Genomic DNA, 19,101 nt, shown 5'->3' on the forward strand with positions numbered 1-19,101 from the left:
AACAAATAAATTACACTGTTGGACTTGTCAATTTTCAGAGTTTATTTGATCACCCGCGATCGATCATCATCCGATGAAATCAGATCACCCGCTGTAGTTAAATTAATCAAAAATCAAATTTTTTTGATTATTCTGCTTCTCCGAATCCCATATGTTTAATTAATAAATCCGAAATTAATTTAATTCAATAATCTCCTAAAAATTATCCATTTAGCACAATTACCTCTTTCTAAATTTTGACATCAATTCGACAATTTAATAGTAAAATATTCAATGATAAAAACACTACAAGCGAGAAATTTTAAGTGACACATAAAGATACAGAAAATCAGAGAAATTATAATAGTTGATTGGTCGAAATAGATTTTGAGGTTGAGTGTTCAGCTTTTCGAAGTGCCGACATTGTGGGTAGTATTTTCTTATCCAAGGACCATGAATTTTGCTATAAGTTCAATCTATAGTAGCAGTAATCCTTGATTAATACTTGCGTATGAAAATTTGATATTCAAACACTTTTTATGAGGATTCGTGGGGTTATAAATGAAGGCATAAAAATCTTCATGATATTGACAGTAACGTGTTTCAATATGGTGAAAATTATTTAACAGTGGTATCAATCTTTACGAAACAAAAACATTTTAACAGGGATAATAAAACGATATTAATCGAATTGACATCCCAACTTTCATTATGATTTTAGGATTAAATGCTTTTATTTTGATTTATTTTAGAACGTGCTATCAAAAATCGATAGTTAATAGATACAATTCCATTTACACAGATTGTCAGGTCTTCTACAGGGCATTTTTGATCTTTTTGTACTACCTCTATTTAACTGAATATCTTTCGAGAAGTAAAAGTCACTTAAAGGTCGTTTGAAGGTCTCTATATTGAAGAAACAACTTTTCTCCAGATTTTAGTTTTAAGTCATTATTATGAAAGGAATACAATATAATCATGCTTTATGGTAAGAACGATTCAAGCCCCAAGTTCATAAGAGAAGTAAAATTTACAAATCAATTTGAATTCATATTAAGTATTGAATTTTATTACACTGGTTAATTCTTATTTTCGAGGGTCAAATGTTGCCTTAATTGTTTTCGATTTGACTAATGTCAAGTCATTACTTAATTCCCTAAATTGGTCAAGGGAAGTGTTGAAATGTACCAAGAATCCGATTATATTTCTCATTGGCTCGAAAGCTGATGCAATTTCCCCTGCAGCTCGAGAGTTCAATGAATCGGAGGCAATTAAAATCGCCGATAAATTGAAAGCTGAATACTGGTCAGTTTCCGCTCGAACAGGGGAAAATGTGATCCCATTGTTTCACCGAATCTCATGTCTCACCTTTCAACAAATTATTCGTGAAAGAATCGACGAGATGGAAGCAATTAAAACTCTACAACCATTTAATAGCTCGACAACGGTACCAATTAAATCATCGATACCATTAAAACCGACAACCAGTATTATCACACTTAATAAGAAAAAGAAAGTTTCAACAATTAAAAACTGTCTTAATATCAGAAGATTTTACAAACCTAAATGATACGAAAGTTAATTGTTACCCAACAATTAACCAGAAAACAAAATGCCAAAGAGTCAAGACCAAAAAAAAGTAAACACGATTGATTGGAATTAGGAAAAGACTCAGATTTTCAATTGCAACCGATAAAATCTCATCTAATTGTAATTAAAACGATCACAAAACACCATCAAAAAGTATATTAGTTAATTGCGATGATGTGGTTATCGACGTGATTAAACATTAATTGGTTTACTTTAAATTCATTTCTATTTATAAATATCAATCTGTGAATGGAATTACTTTACAGATTATACAGCCACGAAAAATTAGATGAGAACAAAAATTATATCAATTACGCATAAAGAGATAATTTAATCAAAATTAAAAGAAAATTTTAATTGATTTAAATGGAGAGTAACAGAAAAATGTAATCACAATTAGAAAAAAGTTATCTCTCTATGCTTATTAGGCATAATTTTTGTTCTCATCTCATTTTTCGTGGCTGTATTTATATTTCCATTGGAATCAAATTTAATTCCTTGATTCAACTGAACACCTTTCTCTTAATTGTATTAGGTAAACAACTAAGTAATGGCCAAAATTTTTTCGAGCTTACGTTTGGCTTGATTGTTAGAAAACTTTAGATTTTTGATTAATAAATTTAGTATAATTAGAGAGGTTAGATAATAAGCTTTAACATGATACATAAAAGATCATTTTATGATGATTAGTTTAATTACAATTAAATTATATCTAAAGTGATAGAATTTTTGTTTTTCGATCTTTTTTATTCGGAGGCCATTTTTTCGATGAATATTGAACTTTCGAAGATTAAAATTTAAACAAAATGTTCTTTGGATTTTCGAGCTACTATTGGATAAATTTGAACAATTAAAACGATCAAGTTCAAATTTTATTTAAATTTAATCAAAAAATCATTTACCATTGAAGAGACATTGTCTATGGAGATTTTTACATGAAAATTGATTCTAATTCAAGAATTTCATGAAAATCGGCTCTTTATGGAAAATCAATGGTAAATGATTTTTTGATTAAATTTAAATAAAATTTGAACTTGATCGTTTTAATTGTTCAAATTTATCCAATAGTAGCTCGAAAATCCAAAGAACATTTTGTTTAAATTTTAATCTTCGAAAGTTCAATATTCATCGAAAAATGGCCTAATAAAAAGATCGAAAACAAAATTCTATCACTTTAGATATAATTTAATTGTAATTAAACTAATCATCATAAAATGATCTTTATGTATCATGTTAAAGCTATTATCTAACCTCTAATTATACTAAATTTATTAATCAAAATCTAAAGTTTTCAACAATCAAGCCAAACGTAAGCTCGAAAAATTTTGGCCATTACTTAGTTGTTTACCTAATATAACCTAATTTTAGAATTTAATTATTAATTGTTAATAATTGTAATGTATTCTCATACCTAATTGATGTAATAATAATATAATTATTGAGTAATTACAAATGATGAGTGAATTAAGTTGACAACTTTGTTGTTTTGCTCTCAAATTGTTCAAAACTAAAATCAATTAGACTGTTGAACTTGTCAATTTTAATAACAATTCAGTTGAGTTTATCGATAATTTATCAACTGAGTAATGAAGAACTCAGGTAGACTTATGATTCAATATTACTTCATAATTTCAATAAGAACTTTATTAGGTTAATCATAATGTCTTCGGTGAATAGGATTTTTTACTTAATCATCTATTCATGATCGAAGATATAAACTTAATGATTTACAATGAATTAAATCGTCTTATTTATATGGAAAAGAGAAAGACGAGAAAGAGAGAAAAAAGAAAGAGAAAAAGAAAGAGAAAGATAAAATCTTAGATACGATCTATTAAGATCGTATCTAAAAAGTCGCTATTGTTATTTTTGATTAATAAACAGAAAATTTGATTATTAATTAATTGTTAATTGTTTTCCACTGAGTAATCAAAGATATTGATTACTCAATTATTGTTACAGTAATACGAAATTAAACACAATTCCGGTCATAAAACGGGAAATTATATGTTGATTCTTGTAACTCGCTATTACTTTGTTGGCAAAACATGTTTAAACTCATACAGTCTCTTTGAAATTTTGTTGGAAGTAGTAAGGAAAAGATTGCTTCTGGCTCATAAGACATTTCTGGCTCAGAGTTGACATCTCTGGCTCAGTTGACATATGAAATGTTTCAGAAATGTTAAATGCGGGTCAATGACGTTCGATTTACAAACATAGTTAACGCTGTATCAATCTCATCTTGTTCTTTGGCTCCTGTTATTATCACTGAACCAGTGGTGTAATAAATTAATGTCACCATCTCCGTTTTGATGTATACCGCTGGATAAATCTCAGGCTCATATGTTGTATCTTGATAATTGGCTATCATGGCATGGGTGTCAAATGAATAGGGAAGAAAACTGTGGGCTGTGATGTTAACAACCTTAACGAAAACAACAGACCTCTCAGGGTATATCTCTTGTAAACATGAACCAGCTCCGTTTATGTTCTTGAATCCTGTGGCTGTCACTTTTCCCGATGCAAAGACTAAGAAGACACCTTCCTTTCTTCTTACAACCTCTGCATTGAACCGTTTCTTTCTCTTTGAATTATCCACATTAATTTGTATTGGACCGATGTTCCACAGTGAAACTACATTAACAATGTCATATTTAAGCGAGGAGGATCCCTGATTCTTTGATGTTGCCATAATAGATACTCTTTATTAACAGTATAACGAGTAGACACAGAATGATGAAATTTATCACGAGTAGATGCATTTTAACTTTTAATTCATTCTCCTTCTTTCTTATATACTCCCTCTTGTTCTAGAGATGTCAACTTTGTGTGAGTTAGAAATGTATATTAAATGATAATCTGTTTCAGAGATGTCAGTTCTGATGTATACGAAATGTTGGTTTTAATATGAGCCAGAAATGTACCTGAGTTAGAAATGTACCTGAGTTAGAAATGTACCTGAGTTAGAAATGTACCTGAGTTAGAAATGTCACTTGAGTTAGAAATGTCACTTGAGTTAGAAATGTCACTTGAGCCAGAAATGTCAACTGAGCCAGAGATGTCAACTCTGAGCCAGAAATGTCTTATGAGCCAGAAGCAATCTTTTCCTTACTACTGTTGGACAATAGATGGACAAGAGACTTAAAAAATGAGAAGAAAATTTTATCATTTTATTATTGACATTTTGCTTGTTAAAGGTTTCCAAACACCATTGGACATCGATTGTTAAATTTCATAATGAGATATTCAAAGATAAAGATGCAAAATGCTAGAAAACTAAGTGACAGATAAAGAAACATAAAATCGCCGAAATTAGAATAGTTAATTGGTCGATATGAACTTTGAGGTTTGGTATTCAGCTTTTCGAAGCGCCAACATTGTGGGTATTGTTTTCTTACCCAAGGACCATGAATCTTTCTAAACGCTCGTTCTCCAGTAGCATCAAAATATCCTTGTTCAATGATTGCGTATAAACATTTAATAATCCAACGTTTCTTATAAGGATTCTTGGTGCTATAAATTAACGAATGAAGCTCTTCATAATAGTAACGTGTACCAGTATGGTGGAGAAAATTATTTATCCCGTTACCATTAATCTTTACGAAACAAAACATTTGTAACAGTGTTATTAAATCTTTGTGTTCAATAAAATGTGATAAAATTGGTTTATCAAAATTTTGGGAATAATATTCGTAGAATGATTTTTTAGTAAGAAGAATGAGTGGATTTGCTGAGCCATATGTTTCATTCACTCGCCAAAGGCAATTTTCTTCGACAAAAGCAGTGCAATTAACTCTGGGGTGAGAATACAAGTCAGGCCATTTATTGACTGGTGGTGGTCGTAATGATATCGAGTATTGAGTCGTGAACGATGTTGAAAATAGATGGAAAATGTAGTGACCAGAAAATAAACAAGAAAGAAACAAGAGTAAACCAAATTTACTTTTCATCAACAATGAAAACTTTCGGAGTCGAGATAGATCATTATTTCTGTTTTCACTTCCAATGATCGAATGTGATCGAATCAAGTATAACACTGAACTAAGAACAAACAACAACGAGATGAGTAGATAAACAGAATGATCGATGATTTCAAATGTAGATAGAATTCCTTTGTCAATTGAAGGGTCGAAGAATTTGGATAAAAGTTAATGAAGACACAATAGTCACTCATTATTATTGGATTTATAGACACATTTCTAAATCCATAGTCAAAATGACGTATATTTTCATAACGAAACAGCAAGTCATAATTTCCTGACGAGAAAACATATTGGTAACTTTCATTTTTACGGCTCTCAGGAAAAAATATGAATTCTATTGGAACGTTGCCTAAAAAATTAGACATAACGAAAAACAAAACTTTCCGATAAAGATATTCACCCGGGTCATACATAGCGAAGAAAACTTTAAAAGGATCTTGTGTGAAATTCATTTTGTCTGAACTTCGAAATCTAAATTCAAAGCTTCAATATTGAAAGTGAAGAATAAAATAAATTATGAAAGGTTCAGTTTCTCGTCAAAGATTTTGCTCCAAATTCATTTTCTATCAATTACATTAATCGAATTGACATCCCAACTTTCGTTATGATTTTACGATTAAATGCTTTTAATACTATTTATTTTAGAACGTGCTATCAACAATCGATAGTTAATAGACACAGTTTCATTAGCAAAGAGGTAAGATGAGCGTTAATGGATTAAGGATTTCAAGATAATCATCTTTTATGGTGAGAAGGTCTAAGTTTATAAGGAAAGTCTATAGCACAGTAGATGTTTTGCCGAATATCATATAATTAAGGTCTTTTACGTGCTTTTATATTAACCACGACATTATCTGGTCGACCAGAGATATTTTAGTCTAAAATTTTTAGAAATTTTTATTGTCACCTTAGCGGTGATGATTTAACATTAATACTACAGGGGAAGTACTGTAGCTCCTCCAAAAAGGAGGAAAGTCGTACCAGACGACTTGGGGAGGGAAATTACAATGAGATTGAAATGCAAAAATTCAGGTAAAGATAAACTATTAAGTGAGAATTTATAAAATAGATTAATTGATGATTATTTTGCTTATCCAAATGTCCAATTTGATGATTATAATTAGGAACCAAGGGTTGAGGTGTGATGAAGATCCTGAGGTCCGAAAATGGTTAACTCATTAGATTTGGTATGGAGAAAAGAGAAAATAATATTAGAATTTCAATCTTTTAAACAATTTTCTTGGTTATAAGTGTAAGGTGGTTTTATGGTATTAACTTGATCTACGTGATAAGATGAACAATAATAACACGAAATTAAATTTTAAATTTACAGGTAAAGTTAAGGATTTATCAGGAGCGAAAAAAGTTGAACTTTCCCCTAAAAGAAAAGTAGACAGCATTGCCATCTATGGAGTACAATCAATAACTTTTAATATTATTATGATTTAAAATAGCTTGATTGAAAAAAATTCTGATTTAAAATTCAAATATTTAAATTCTTTATATTTAAAAACAAAAAAACAAACAAACAAACAAAAACTAAACAAAATGATTGTCACCATTAGATACATTCAACCAAATGAAGGACAAGCCAATGAAGCCACCAAATTATTCAATCACTGATTTAAAATTGTATTTGAAAAATTCATGTAAACTGGGCAGTTAGCTCAGGGCCTCAGGGCGGTTGGACTATGTCCAATGGAAATGTATAAAGCATTAACCTCGGGGGTAGGTGTAATAAAGATTAACTATTAAAAGTATATTCAGACAAAATAATCAATTTTTATGTTCAGCTTTCATCTCATAATCGTCTAATTTTAAAAACCATTTAGTTCAGTTTATCGATAATTGATTAACTGGGTTATTCAAAATTAAACACAATTCTGGTCATAAAACAGGAAATTATATTAAGGTTGTCCAAAGGTAAATGCATAAAAATATAAATACAGAAATAGATTATCAATGCAGTTAATATCTTGAATCTAAAAACTTAAGTTTGATTTCTCAAATTTTATTTTAAAAGATTAACATTTTTTGTATCGACTTTCAAAAATACTAACCAATTGCTTCATATCTTTGATTTCATATTAATGAACAATAATAATGAAAATACTAACCGTTACTCATAATGTACATTAACTACTAGTAAGTAAATTAGCGTCTAATTCATTTTGATTGTTAATTGTTGATGCTAATTATTCATTCGAATATTCATTTATGTCAATACCTTAAGTATAAAAGGTGTAATCAGTTGATTAATGAAAGTATATTTTAACTGGAAAAACAAACAAAACAGAAGAAAATTAATCCAAATTAGCTTTGCTCTTTTCTTCTTCGTTAATTGTTACATTCAATTTACCAACAATTTAATGTTAAACCACAAACCAAAAAATGATTGAAGGTCTCACGGAATCATGATCATCTCTAAATGGGAAGAAACTTCAATCCATATTCATAACCTTCATGGTCGATTCAGAAAAAGGTAAATATCTACAAGAAATATGAGAGAGAGAGAGAAGGAGGGAGAGAGGGAGAGGAAGTAGGAGAAAATTGTGATGATGAAGAAATAAATTGTCAGGGTGATTAGTTGATGTATATTTAATCTGAATACTGAGACAAGTCTAATGATTAGTACCCAAGTGATGACAAATCAGCCTACCCATACATTTACATATTTGAATGTTCAACCTAGACCTTCAACAACAGCAACAGAGAGTGAAAAAACTTTGATCTGTGGGGTAACAATTAACTAAATTGTTTCCTTTTTATGATCAATTTTCTTCATAGGCTGAGAGCTTGACTAAGCCATAAATATTTTCCCATCTTCTCATTCAAAGTTTAGACTTAAGTAGAAGCTTCAATTTTTTTTGGTCATTGATTGTTAATCACAATTAACTCTCTCCTTCTTCCTCTCCCTCTCTATCTGTATCTTTGTCTTCATAATTACCTCAATCATCATCATCATATTCACTTATTCAATTAATGGATCATTTCTACAACAACAAGGAATCTACAATTGTTACTATTGTTTACTCTTTGCTAGAGTTTGTTTTAATTTCTCTTGTTTGTTACGCCATTTTGGATTCGCGTATTTCTGTTAGATTAAATTTCTCTTCTTCAACTTATTCAACAGGAAACATTTAATTCAAATTAATTTCTTGTGATTAAATCAATTCCCATTCTTATCTTCACTCGTTTAAACCTTAACTCTAAGTGAACTTTTTTCTTCCATTCCCTTAAGTTGAAAAACTCGAGGATCCATTGGGTTTCCTGGTCGAGATTAAATAATCATGACGATCTCTCAGGAGATCAACAGTTTCCAGGTACCTTATCGTAATGATGCCTCACCCTATGGACGTGAAGTTACCTTTGATTGGAAGGTGATTGATTATTGTGATCAACAGAAATTGTTACCTTATCAATGGACAAGATCAGCAAAGTGTATTCTTGTAGGTGATGTTGGTGTTGGAAAAACATCTCTACTTAAAAGATCATCTTGTGATGAATTTACCTTTGAACATAAGGATACCATTGGTGTTGATTTCGAGATTCAAAAATATTCAATTCTGGGCAATCAATTTGATCTTCAAGTAAGTTGACATGAAAAAATATCAACGTTGTTTTGTTAGATGTGCTAATTATCATGAAAATGGTAATCAGATTGACGATGATCAAAATTGCTGAGTAAATGTTTTCCTAAGTCTCTCATATGATTAACTTAATTTTATCACCTCTCAATTTACCAGAATTCAGGGTAATTGGAATGAACCTCCATTGTATTTATGATTACTATTAATGAGACTTTCTAATCATGATAATTATCTTGATTTGACTCATTCAAGCTTAACCAAGTTTTCCTTGAAAACAATTAATCATCTTATTAAATCATCACATTCAACTCTTAACATTAGCAACAAGTCCAATAACATTGATCATCTTCACAATACAGAGAGATAATTGTTAATTGTCTTGAATACTGATAAACTAAACTGACAATTGAAATTCAATTGCTATACAATTAAGTCAATAAAGACAAACTGAATTAACTTAATAAAGGCTAGGTGACGATTCAGTTGTAAATCGATTGTAATAATAATTCATTATTACAATTGTTATGTTGTTTTTATGATTCTAATCAAATTGAACTAGTTTAAGTTAATTGTAACAATCAATTAACTTTGATGAAACAGCATTCGATGGTAAATAATGTTAACAATTGTTTTCCAATGAAGAAAAAAAAATCTTTGCTTTTTTTGGTTCACCTTCAGGAACAATTTATCCTGCTGATTGTTCAACAATTTAATATGGTTAACTTTGATTCATTACAATTAGGAATCAATAATATTGAATAATGAATTAACTTTCTCATTGATTATCATAATATAACCATAACAATTAGCTTTATCTTGTTATTTCTTGTAAACTTTTTCTTAATATCAAATTTTAATTGTGATAATTATTTTCCGATAATTATTCATTAATTGTTTCATTGTTATTATCACAAGGTAATCAAGGAAAAAGGTTAACATCAAGGCTTAGGGTTGACAATTACTATGATGATGATGATGATTATGATGATGACGGTTAATCAAGGTTAATCAATAGCTGATAATCATCAAGGTTTAATCAACAACAATTAACCCTAATCATAAAATCCTTTACCTCTGTCAATGCCTTGAAGTTGATCAACTAATTCTTGGTCAGTTTCGTAACAATTAAGTAATAATCTTTTCATTCTTAATCCTTGTTTTCAGTACAGTTGATTGTGTTGAATGGCCTTAATCTCTTATATCTTTCGGAGAGATTATAGGATTATAAGATTATCTTAATTCATCTGCCTTGTACAAAGAATGACTCATTTCCAGAGGAAAATTAATTAGCAGAATTTTGGTTATAATTAGTTAACAACAACGAGGAAACTTGAGTGAACCCAATTTCTCAATTGAACTAATCTGGTTTTTTTCTGTGAACATCAATTTCGTTGAATGTTTATTTCCCATTCATCATGTTCATCCTTGAACTTATTCAATTGAGTGAGGAAATATCCGTTTACCATGAAACTGAATTCGTTTTCCATGTTTTAATTATCCAAGTGCAATGATTAGACTAAAAATTCAGCCTAAAATCAACACAGTAAAAGAAAATCTGAAAATTAAACTTTCAGTTATCCTTCTCATCCTCTTGATTACTTAACTTGTTACGTTAATTTAACAATTAACAAAGAATAGAAAGTGAAGTTAATTTAATTTCAACACCAACCGAACAATTTAAATTATCATATTTATATTAATTGAAGAGTGAACTGAATCAAGAAGACATGAAAATAAACCTTCACTATTTAATTAGATTTCCTTGCGGTTCATTAAGTTGATGATCATGTAAACAATTTCATCTTAATCATTGGCTAGATTGTTAATCGTTTATTGAGTTGATTTTCAAGGTTATTGTTAAATAATAATAATTAAATAATAATTGGACATTAACAAGGTTTTCATCAGTTTGATAATCATTTTTAATCACGACAATCAGTTAATGTCATAACCTTAATCAATTACATTGAGTACAATAATATCTGAGTCTCTTTTGCCAATATGTTTGCCCGGCTCATTGTTTAATTACAATTACAATTGTTTCAATTGTGATGAATTAAATTTTCCCCTTAACAATCAGCTAATCAATGATCTGTAATTGGTAATTTTAATTGTTCTAATTTTAACTTGTTCTTTGTGATTTATATTTTTATCTTTCAATTTAGATTTGGGATACTGCTGGACAAGAGCGATTCCGTTCATTGGCCAGTTCCTATTTTCGAGGGTCAAATGTTGCCTTAATTGTTTTCGATTTAACTAATGTCAAGTCATTACTTAATTCCCTAAATTGGTCAAGGGAAGTGTTGAAATGTACCAAGAATCCGATTATATTTCTCATTGGCTCGAAAGCTGATGCAATTTCCCCTGCAGCTCGAGAGTTTAATGAATCGGAGGCAATTAAAATCGCCGATAAATTGAAAGCTGAATACTGGTCAGTTTCCGCTCGAACAGGGGAAAATGTGATCCCATTGTTTCACCGAATCTCATGTCTCACCTTTCAACAAATTATTCGTGAAAGAATCGACGAGATGGAAGCAATTAAAACTCTACAACCATTTAACAGCTCGCCAACGATACCAATTAAATCATCGATACCATTAAAACCGACAACGAGTATTATCACACTTAATAAGAAAAAGAAAGTTTCAACAATTAAAAACTGTCTTAATATCAGAAGATTTTACAAACCTAAATGATACGAAAGTTAATTGTTACCCAACAATTAACCAGAAAACAAAATGCCAAAGAGTCAAGACCAAAAAAAAGTAAACGCGATTGATTGGAATTAGGAAAAGACTCAGATTTTCAATTGCAACCGATACAATCTCATCTAATTGTAATTAAAACGATCACAAACACCATCAAAAGTATATTAGTTAATTGCGATGATTTGGTTATCGACGTGATTAAACATTAATTGGTTTACTTTAAATTCATTTCTATTTATAAATATCAATCTGTGAATGGAATTACTTTACAGATTATATTTATATTTCCATTGGAATCAAATTTAATTCCTTGATTCAACTGAACACCTTTCTCTTAATTGTATAACCTAATTTTAGAATTTAATTATTAATTGTTAATAATTGTAATGTATTCTCATACCTAATTGATGTAATAATAATATAATTATTGAGTAATTACAAATGATGGGTGAATTAAGTTGACAACTTTGTTGTTTTGCTCTCAAATTGTTCAAAACTAAAATCAATTAGATTGCCCAACTTGATTAAACAATTACCCTTAGAGACAATATAATTGTTCATTAACTAATCAAGTAATCAGATTTTTATATCAACAATTAAACTGTAAATATTGTATGATAAGAGAAAAACAAGTTTCTTGATCATTAATGTTTTCCAAACAATCAAAACTAATTGTTTCACAATTGAATCTTCCATAGGTTCAAAGTCATTATAATAAATCATTTGTATCATTAAATTGTTCTCAATATTTTTCCATTTAATCAAAATCTTTAATCACTTAATTCAATTTAATTTAGAATTTTGATCAACAAGTGGCTCCATCTAGTAGAATGAAACATTTCTATTAACATATGATTTCTAATTTTTTTTCCTTGTTTACATTATTTGTTTTGATTATTTTCTTAGTTGTTTTTTTTCTGCTAAATTTTCATTCATAATTTGATGATTAAATGTCTCTGGTTAATTCATATTATCTGAAAAATTTACTCTCTCTCTTACCTGGTGGTTATTGTTTCGCCTTTGCCTATGGATCGGCAGTTTTTAAACAATCAGTGTCTTCCCTTGGTGTTGTTGGTCATTCTGTAAACTCAACGACTTCACCTTCCCGCCTGATTAAACCAATTAATAAATTGACATCATGGTTTTCATCATCACCATCATCATCTGAAGAGCAAGTGAAAATGATTGACATGATTGTAGTAGTTGACGATAGCCTTAAATTTCATGAGAACAATTTATCAACCAACCAGAATCACTATTCAATTTTAAAACGTTTCGGTGCAAAAGTGATTACCAATATTCAAGATAATTTTGGAGCCTCAATTTATTTTAATACATTGATTCCAATCAAAGATGATAATGGAGCTGAATGTTTACTTAAATATGGAATAATTAATCGAAAAAATCTAATCAATGATCTCTACGATTGGGATCATCTTTACACCTCCGGGCGTCTTCATAAGCCGGTGAAAATTATTCACTCACCAAGTGATGATGGAAGTATTTCCAAAGCCTTAACAATTAACCATCAAAATGCTCTCTATTCAGCTCTCCTTTTGCTCAGTGAAACTTTTACCGAGGAACAATTGTTTATAACAATAGCCAATTTAAGCTACGATGGCGATTTTCGGATGACCTTTGGTGAGGATCGTAACAAAGTGGCCAAAATAGTGAAACCAAATATTGAGAAATTTAAATCAATTTATCAGCCTTATATTGGTTCGTCCATTGAGAAAGGATTATTATCTTTTAACAGTAACCAACGAATCTATTTTCAAGATTTATCACCACGAGTTATTTGTCACAATTTAAGTTTATTACCGAAACGAGTTCAGCAAAATTTATATTTCAATTATGAAAGTCGAGGTAAACTTCGTGATTTGGATGATGTTTTAATGGCGATCGCTCAAAGTTACAAGTATTCTGATGATGTTCGTCAAGCAATTAGACAAATTGTTAGGAAATCAAGTTGGACACAAAGTGCCAAGGGTGTTTTCACCGCTGGACTGATCAAATCAATGAAATATAGTACAAGAAAATTAATTAAAATGAGTAAATCATGAAAAAAAAACTCATAAAGAAAAGGAAAAAAGTTTCTATTTTTTGTAGATCAGTTAATTGATTTTTCAATTAATATTAGTCAATTATGATTCTATTGTTTAGATGACCAATCCTTGGGCTACTGTATAGTTTGATGAAAGTTTATTTAAAAATTAAATATACTTTTAAAATCCTTCAGCATAAGAACCACCACCAATGAGACCAATCAAATGTTTCACAATTTAATGATTGTGCATTTGGATTCTAAATATTAATCAATAATTTATGGTTAGTGTTTAAAATTTGATTCAATTCTAGTGTCTCATGCGAGTTTTTGAACATGCAGAAAAAAAGATCCATCGATTGATTCTCTATTCATGTTCTTTACATGGTAACAATTATCATGAAATACTTGTTGATGTGAATGGATCGTGGAGCAGAAAATGAACAAGATAGAAACAATCTCAATTTACCTTGAATCACATGTAGAAATATATTGAATGAAGATGATCGAGTAAAATAGTCTGGTCATGCAATCGAATAGGATAATAGGGAACCAAAGAACGATCAAAATTGACATAAAATGATTAATCAACAATACTGAATGATGCTAACTATTACAGTACTTTCTCATTTAAGTTGATATTACTTTATTAGTCGCCATCTATTGACAAATGGGTTTTTAGATGATCTTTAATCTTATGAGTCATTAGCTCTGTACAATAATTAGTATAAATTTTAGGGACCGTTGAGAAATTTATCAACTTATTTGAGAGTAACTTAAATGAGAAAGTACTGTAATTAGTTAGTATTGATATGGTATTTTCTGATTGAATGAACCAAACTTTCAAATGATAGAAACCTTTTTTTCAATAACAATGAACTTTTGATAATATAAGTTTCAAGAGTGTTGGTTATTAAATCGATGGTTTCATTTGATGAACGAAACATTCAATACAAAAGACAATCAATGCAAGAATGTTAAGTGCTACAAAGAGCTTAATTAAATCAGCATAATTGGAATAAGTGATCGGTTCATATGCACCATCAGGTGTAGCACTCAATTTCTCATATCGCCAACATGGTGGGTAATCTACTGTTAGATATTTAGTTGAGGCCACTTTTACTGCTCTACTCTGAGCAACACTACAATATCCTTGTTCAGCGCATGAATATGCAGACCGGATGATCCAGCGTTTCTTATTAAGGCTCGTGTTCATAGAATAGGCCAGAGAGGTCAGTTCTGTGTAATAGGAACTTGAGCTAATGTGGACGAGGAAATCGGTTCTATTCCTTTTATCGAGCTTTTCTTGGCAAAAGAGTTTAATTACCTGACGGTGTATCGCACTACTTTCGAAATGTACCAAAATTGGTCGATTAAGATTTTCTCGGAAATGTTTTCCACTGATTTAATTGTGACGATTGGATTTTGGCCGCCGAAAGACTTATTGGCATTTGCGAAACATAGACTATCAAAAGAAGTGCAATTAACTTTGGGATGAGAATACAAGTCGGGCCATTTGTTTATTGGAGGTGGTCGAAATGATATCGAGTATTGAGTCGTGAACGATGTTGAAAATAGATGGAAAATGTAGTGAACAGAAAACGAACAGGTGAGAAACAAGAATAATCCAAATTTACCTTTGATTATTATGAGAAATTGACCAAATGAAGATTTCTCAGAGATAAAGTAGCCCAATCGAGTAAAATATATTACCAGTGCAAGGATAATTAGGATAAGCATGAAAACATAAATTGAATATTCGATGAACTCAAACGATGATAAGATTCCCTTGTCAATCGTACTACTTGATGAATTTGGGTAGATATTCAAGAAGACACATTCGCTACTTTCTATCACCGGGCCGAATGCCAAATCATCATCGGGTCGAAAAAAGAACGGCGTTACCTTTGGAAAAATAATGTCATATTTGGCCGATTTTAAAACGTCATCAAAAGTTTCATTATCGCTTTTGATATCTTTTAGATATTCAAATTTCATAGGAACACGACTCAAGATATTCTCAAGAGTTAATTCTTCAGATAACTTTACATATGGACTCGATGGATTAAAAAGCATTAGAACGTTTAAAGGATCTTGAGTAAAATTCATTTTTGATAAAAACTTAACCAAACTAAAATCTGAACTAAAATATTCAGTTTCGTGTTTCTGAGTCTGGAGATAGAAAGACAGTCGATTGAAAATGTGATGAATAATTTGCTTTTGATACTCTTTATTTTGATCGATTTGATTGCTGACTTAAATCACAGGAATATCGTCCATTTTGGAATTGTGAGATAATTAAACTGTTCTACACTTATATTAGTCCAGAGTTGTTTTTAAGAAATATCTGTAGTTTATCGTTACCATATTGTTTATGTTATTAATAAATTCGATGGTAAAAATTTTCAAAGAGTTTTGAGTTAAACAACTGAGCTCATTTAATAGAAAACTAATAACAATCAAGAAATTCAACATAATCATAACGAGTTGGATGAAAGGGACAATCATTCATATCATTTCATGTGACATCATCATAAATGTATTGAGAATAATAATTTTATTTGAATAAAAAATTATTAAATTACTTTACAAATTAATGAATTGTCATCAAAGAAAACATGAAATTGTTTTATTGAATTGATATTCTGAAGTATAAACAAATAAAATAAAAAAAAATCGTGATGTTTTAACAGTTTCAGGTTTACATTAAATCAATCATGTGAAAATAATGCTCATTGAACTTTTTGACGATGAAAATGAGTTTATCGATACATATTAATACATACATAATATATCCGAGAATTGGTACAACATTTAAATTTATGAACAAATGATTAAAACGAAAACATGTTATCAATATATTTCGGCATTTATAATCAATTTATTACTGAATTATTGTCACGTTTGAGAATGAGGCAAATTCATCTGCGACTCGGCTAGATGTAATTTTGAGGGCGACTAGATGTTATTAAATCTAATAGGTTTCATGGACATTAAAATTATTGAATTTTTTATATTCTAAATGGAAATTAGATAATAAGGCATATAAATGTTTTGCTTAATCTTTGTCTCTTAATCGACTCAATACTCGATATCATTTCGACCACCTCCAATAAACAAATGGCCCGACTTGTATTCTCATCCCAAAGTTAATTGCACTTCTTTTGATAGTCTATGTTTCGCAAATGCCAATAAGTCTTTCGGCGGCCAAAATCCAATCGTCACAATTAAATCAGTGGCAAAACATTTCCGAGAAAATCTTAATCGACCAATTTTGGTACATTTCGAAAGTAGTGACGATCACCGTCAGTAATTAAACTCTTTGCCAAGAAAAGCTCGATAAAGGAAGAACCGATTTCCTCGTCCACATTAGCTCAAGTTCCTATTACACAGAACTGACCTCTGGCTATTCTATGAACACGAGCTTAATAAGAAACGCTGGATCATCCGGTCTGCATATTCATGCGCTGAACAAGGATATTGTAGTGTTGCTCAGAGTAGAGCAGTAAAGTGGCCTCAACTAAATATCTAACAGTAGATTACCCAATGTTGGCGATATGAAATTGAGCTACACCTGATGGCATATGAACCGATCACTTATTCCAATTATGCTGATTTAATTAAGCTCTTTGTAGCACTTAACATTCTTGCATTGATTGTCTTTTGTATTGAATGTTTCGTTCATCAAATGAAACCATCGATTTAATAACCAACACTCTTGAAACTTATATTATCAAAATTTAAATCAATCGAATATAAATTATTTCTGTTCGAATCAATTCTTATTCTCAATTAATATCGAATATGTTCAACGAATATTAAAAAAAATGTAATTACAGTTGACCTTAAGCGTGAATGTGGAAGTATTAATAATTTGTCTAATTGATTTCGCTCGTCTCGAATTTTAATATTAATCTGAACTCGTTATTATCGTTGGATATCATTTTTAAATATTAATAGTTAATATTTTCTTTCATGCGTGATCTTAATCGATAGATCAATTATTAATAAAGTTTCACGTTCTAAAACAATGATTAAATTAATGGTCTAATACAGTAAAAGACTTTGAGTTCGCAACCACTTTTTAAATACTTCAAGCAGTTAATGATAATAAATTAGAGATATAGTTAACCCAGAGATATGATAATAAGTATTGTCCACTTATTTGAGTGATGTGGTCTTAAAATGGTCAACTGATTAGATATCAAAAGTTATCTTTACTTGATTATCATTAACTGCGCTAATAATTAAGAAAGTGGTTGCAAACTCAAAGTCTGTGGACCGATCACCAGGATTTTTTAGCTACTAAAAAGGAAAAGGGGTAATTCTTTTAATTTCCTGTAAGGTCATGAAAAGTAAAGTGTCGATGAAATAAAAATTTCATCATCTGAAAACTTATTATTGCTGAGAAAAAGTGACCTGAAGTTTCAACTTCGAACTCGATTGATCTTTAAATTGTCAAATCAAACAAACTGCTTACAAACACAAGGAAAAAAAAGAATAACGGTAAAGGACACTCTGCAAAAAATTAGACTTTTTAGTTAAGAGTTGAGACTTTGTATATTTGTAGGGCCAAAATATGAAGTCTGAATATGTTTATCTGTTTCTGGTCTGATCAGTAGTTTTCGAGAAAATCAAGTTCGAAGTTGAAACTTCAGGTCACTTTTTCTCAGAAACGATAAATTTTTAGATCATGAAATTTTTATTTTATTGACAACTTTTCATGCCCTTACAGAAAATTAGATTTGTTTTGGTGAAAAAAATGTCCAAAGTGCTCCGGTCATAATTCCGTTGTATTTAAATAAATGGACCGCGATTAGTCCCTAGTGTCGAGAATGATCTGAAACTTATTTCTGATACTATCCTAGTATGGGTTAACATCGTGGATCGAGCACTTTTTCCATTTGATCAACAGTTTTACCGAAATGAAAGGGTGGCCTGCGATCTTCGTGGACTAATATCTCCGAAACTACAATACTTAGAGATGTTTGAATAAGTCCAATCATAGTCATTTAACCAAAACTACGGAGAACTATCAATTTTTGGCCTTGAAAATTGATGGTCTAGCTGCGACTTAAGTAAATTGAAAGTTATACTACATTTAAGTTATAAATACCCGAATGTATTGTGTTTGCTCGAATGAAATATTATTTCATCAAACATTGTCAAACTATTTATAGCAAAAACAACCAATTTTTAAGGCCAAA

The 19,101-nt window shown here is 30.1% G+C and overlaps 4 protein-coding genes across 4 annotated transcripts; 3 read left to right on the forward strand and 1 right to left on the reverse strand.

The window, feature by feature from the left end:
- Positions 1 to 957: 957 nt before the first annotated feature.
- Positions 958 to 1,835, forward strand: LOC128385890 (ras-related protein Rab-36-like). Its single transcript, XM_053344820.1, has 2 exons — positions 958 to 967; positions 1,038 to 1,835. The coding sequence occupies exons 1-2, from the start codon at positions 958 to 960 to the stop codon at positions 1,547 to 1,549; spliced, it is 522 nt and encodes a 173-aa protein (XP_053200795.1). The 3' UTR covers positions 1,550 to 1,835.
- A 1,916-nt stretch (positions 1,836 to 3,751) lies between these two features.
- Positions 3,752 to 4,261, reverse strand: LOC128385891 (uncharacterized). The gene has a single exon (XM_053344821.1). It carries the CDS (start codon positions 4,259 to 4,261, stop codon positions 3,752 to 3,754), a length of 510 nt encoding a protein of 169 aa, XP_053200796.1.
- Positions 4,262 to 8,405: 4,144 nt separating this feature from the next.
- LOC128385887 (ras-related protein Rab-34-like) lies at positions 8,406 to 12,586 on the forward strand. The gene is made up of 2 exons (XM_053344817.1): positions 8,406 to 9,142; positions 11,308 to 12,586. Exons 1-2 carry the CDS (start codon positions 8,843 to 8,845, stop codon positions 11,836 to 11,838), a joined length of 831 nt encoding a protein of 276 aa, XP_053200792.1. The 5' UTR covers positions 8,406 to 8,842; the 3' UTR covers positions 11,839 to 12,586.
- A 133-nt stretch (positions 12,587 to 12,719) lies between these two features.
- LOC128385886 (phosphatidate cytidylyltransferase, mitochondrial-like) lies at positions 12,720 to 14,085 on the forward strand. The gene has a single exon (XM_053344816.1). It carries the CDS (start codon positions 12,801 to 12,803, stop codon positions 13,911 to 13,913), a length of 1,113 nt encoding a protein of 370 aa, XP_053200791.1. The 5' UTR covers positions 12,720 to 12,800; the 3' UTR covers positions 13,914 to 14,085.
- Positions 14,086 to 19,101: the final 5,016 nt, after the last annotated feature.

Source organism: Panonychus citri, unplaced genomic scaffold (assembly GCF_014898815.1).
Source record: "Panonychus citri isolate SS breed McGregor unplaced genomic scaffold, ASM1489881v1 Contig00055, whole genome shotgun sequence".
NCBI lineage: Eukaryota > Metazoa > Arthropoda > Arachnida > Trombidiformes > Tetranychidae > Panonychus > Panonychus citri.

Excerpts from the sequence above, each read along its gene's own strand:
- LOC128385886 (XM_053344816.1), top strand. The coding sequence starts at position 12,801 with ATGTCTCTGGTTAATTCATATTATCTGAAAAATTTACTCTCTCTCTTA.
- LOC128385891 (XM_053344821.1), bottom strand. The coding sequence starts at position 4,261 with ATGGCAACATCAAAGAATCAGGGATCCTCCTCGCTTAAATATGACATT.
- LOC128385887 (XM_053344817.1), top strand. The coding sequence starts at position 8,843 with ATGACGATCTCTCAGGAGATCAACAGTTTCCAGGTACCTTATCGTAAT. Across the intron at positions 9,143-11,307 it reads GCAATCAATTTGATCTTCAA|ATTTGGGATACTGCTGGACA; the intron begins GTAAGTTGACAT and ends CTTTCAATTTAG.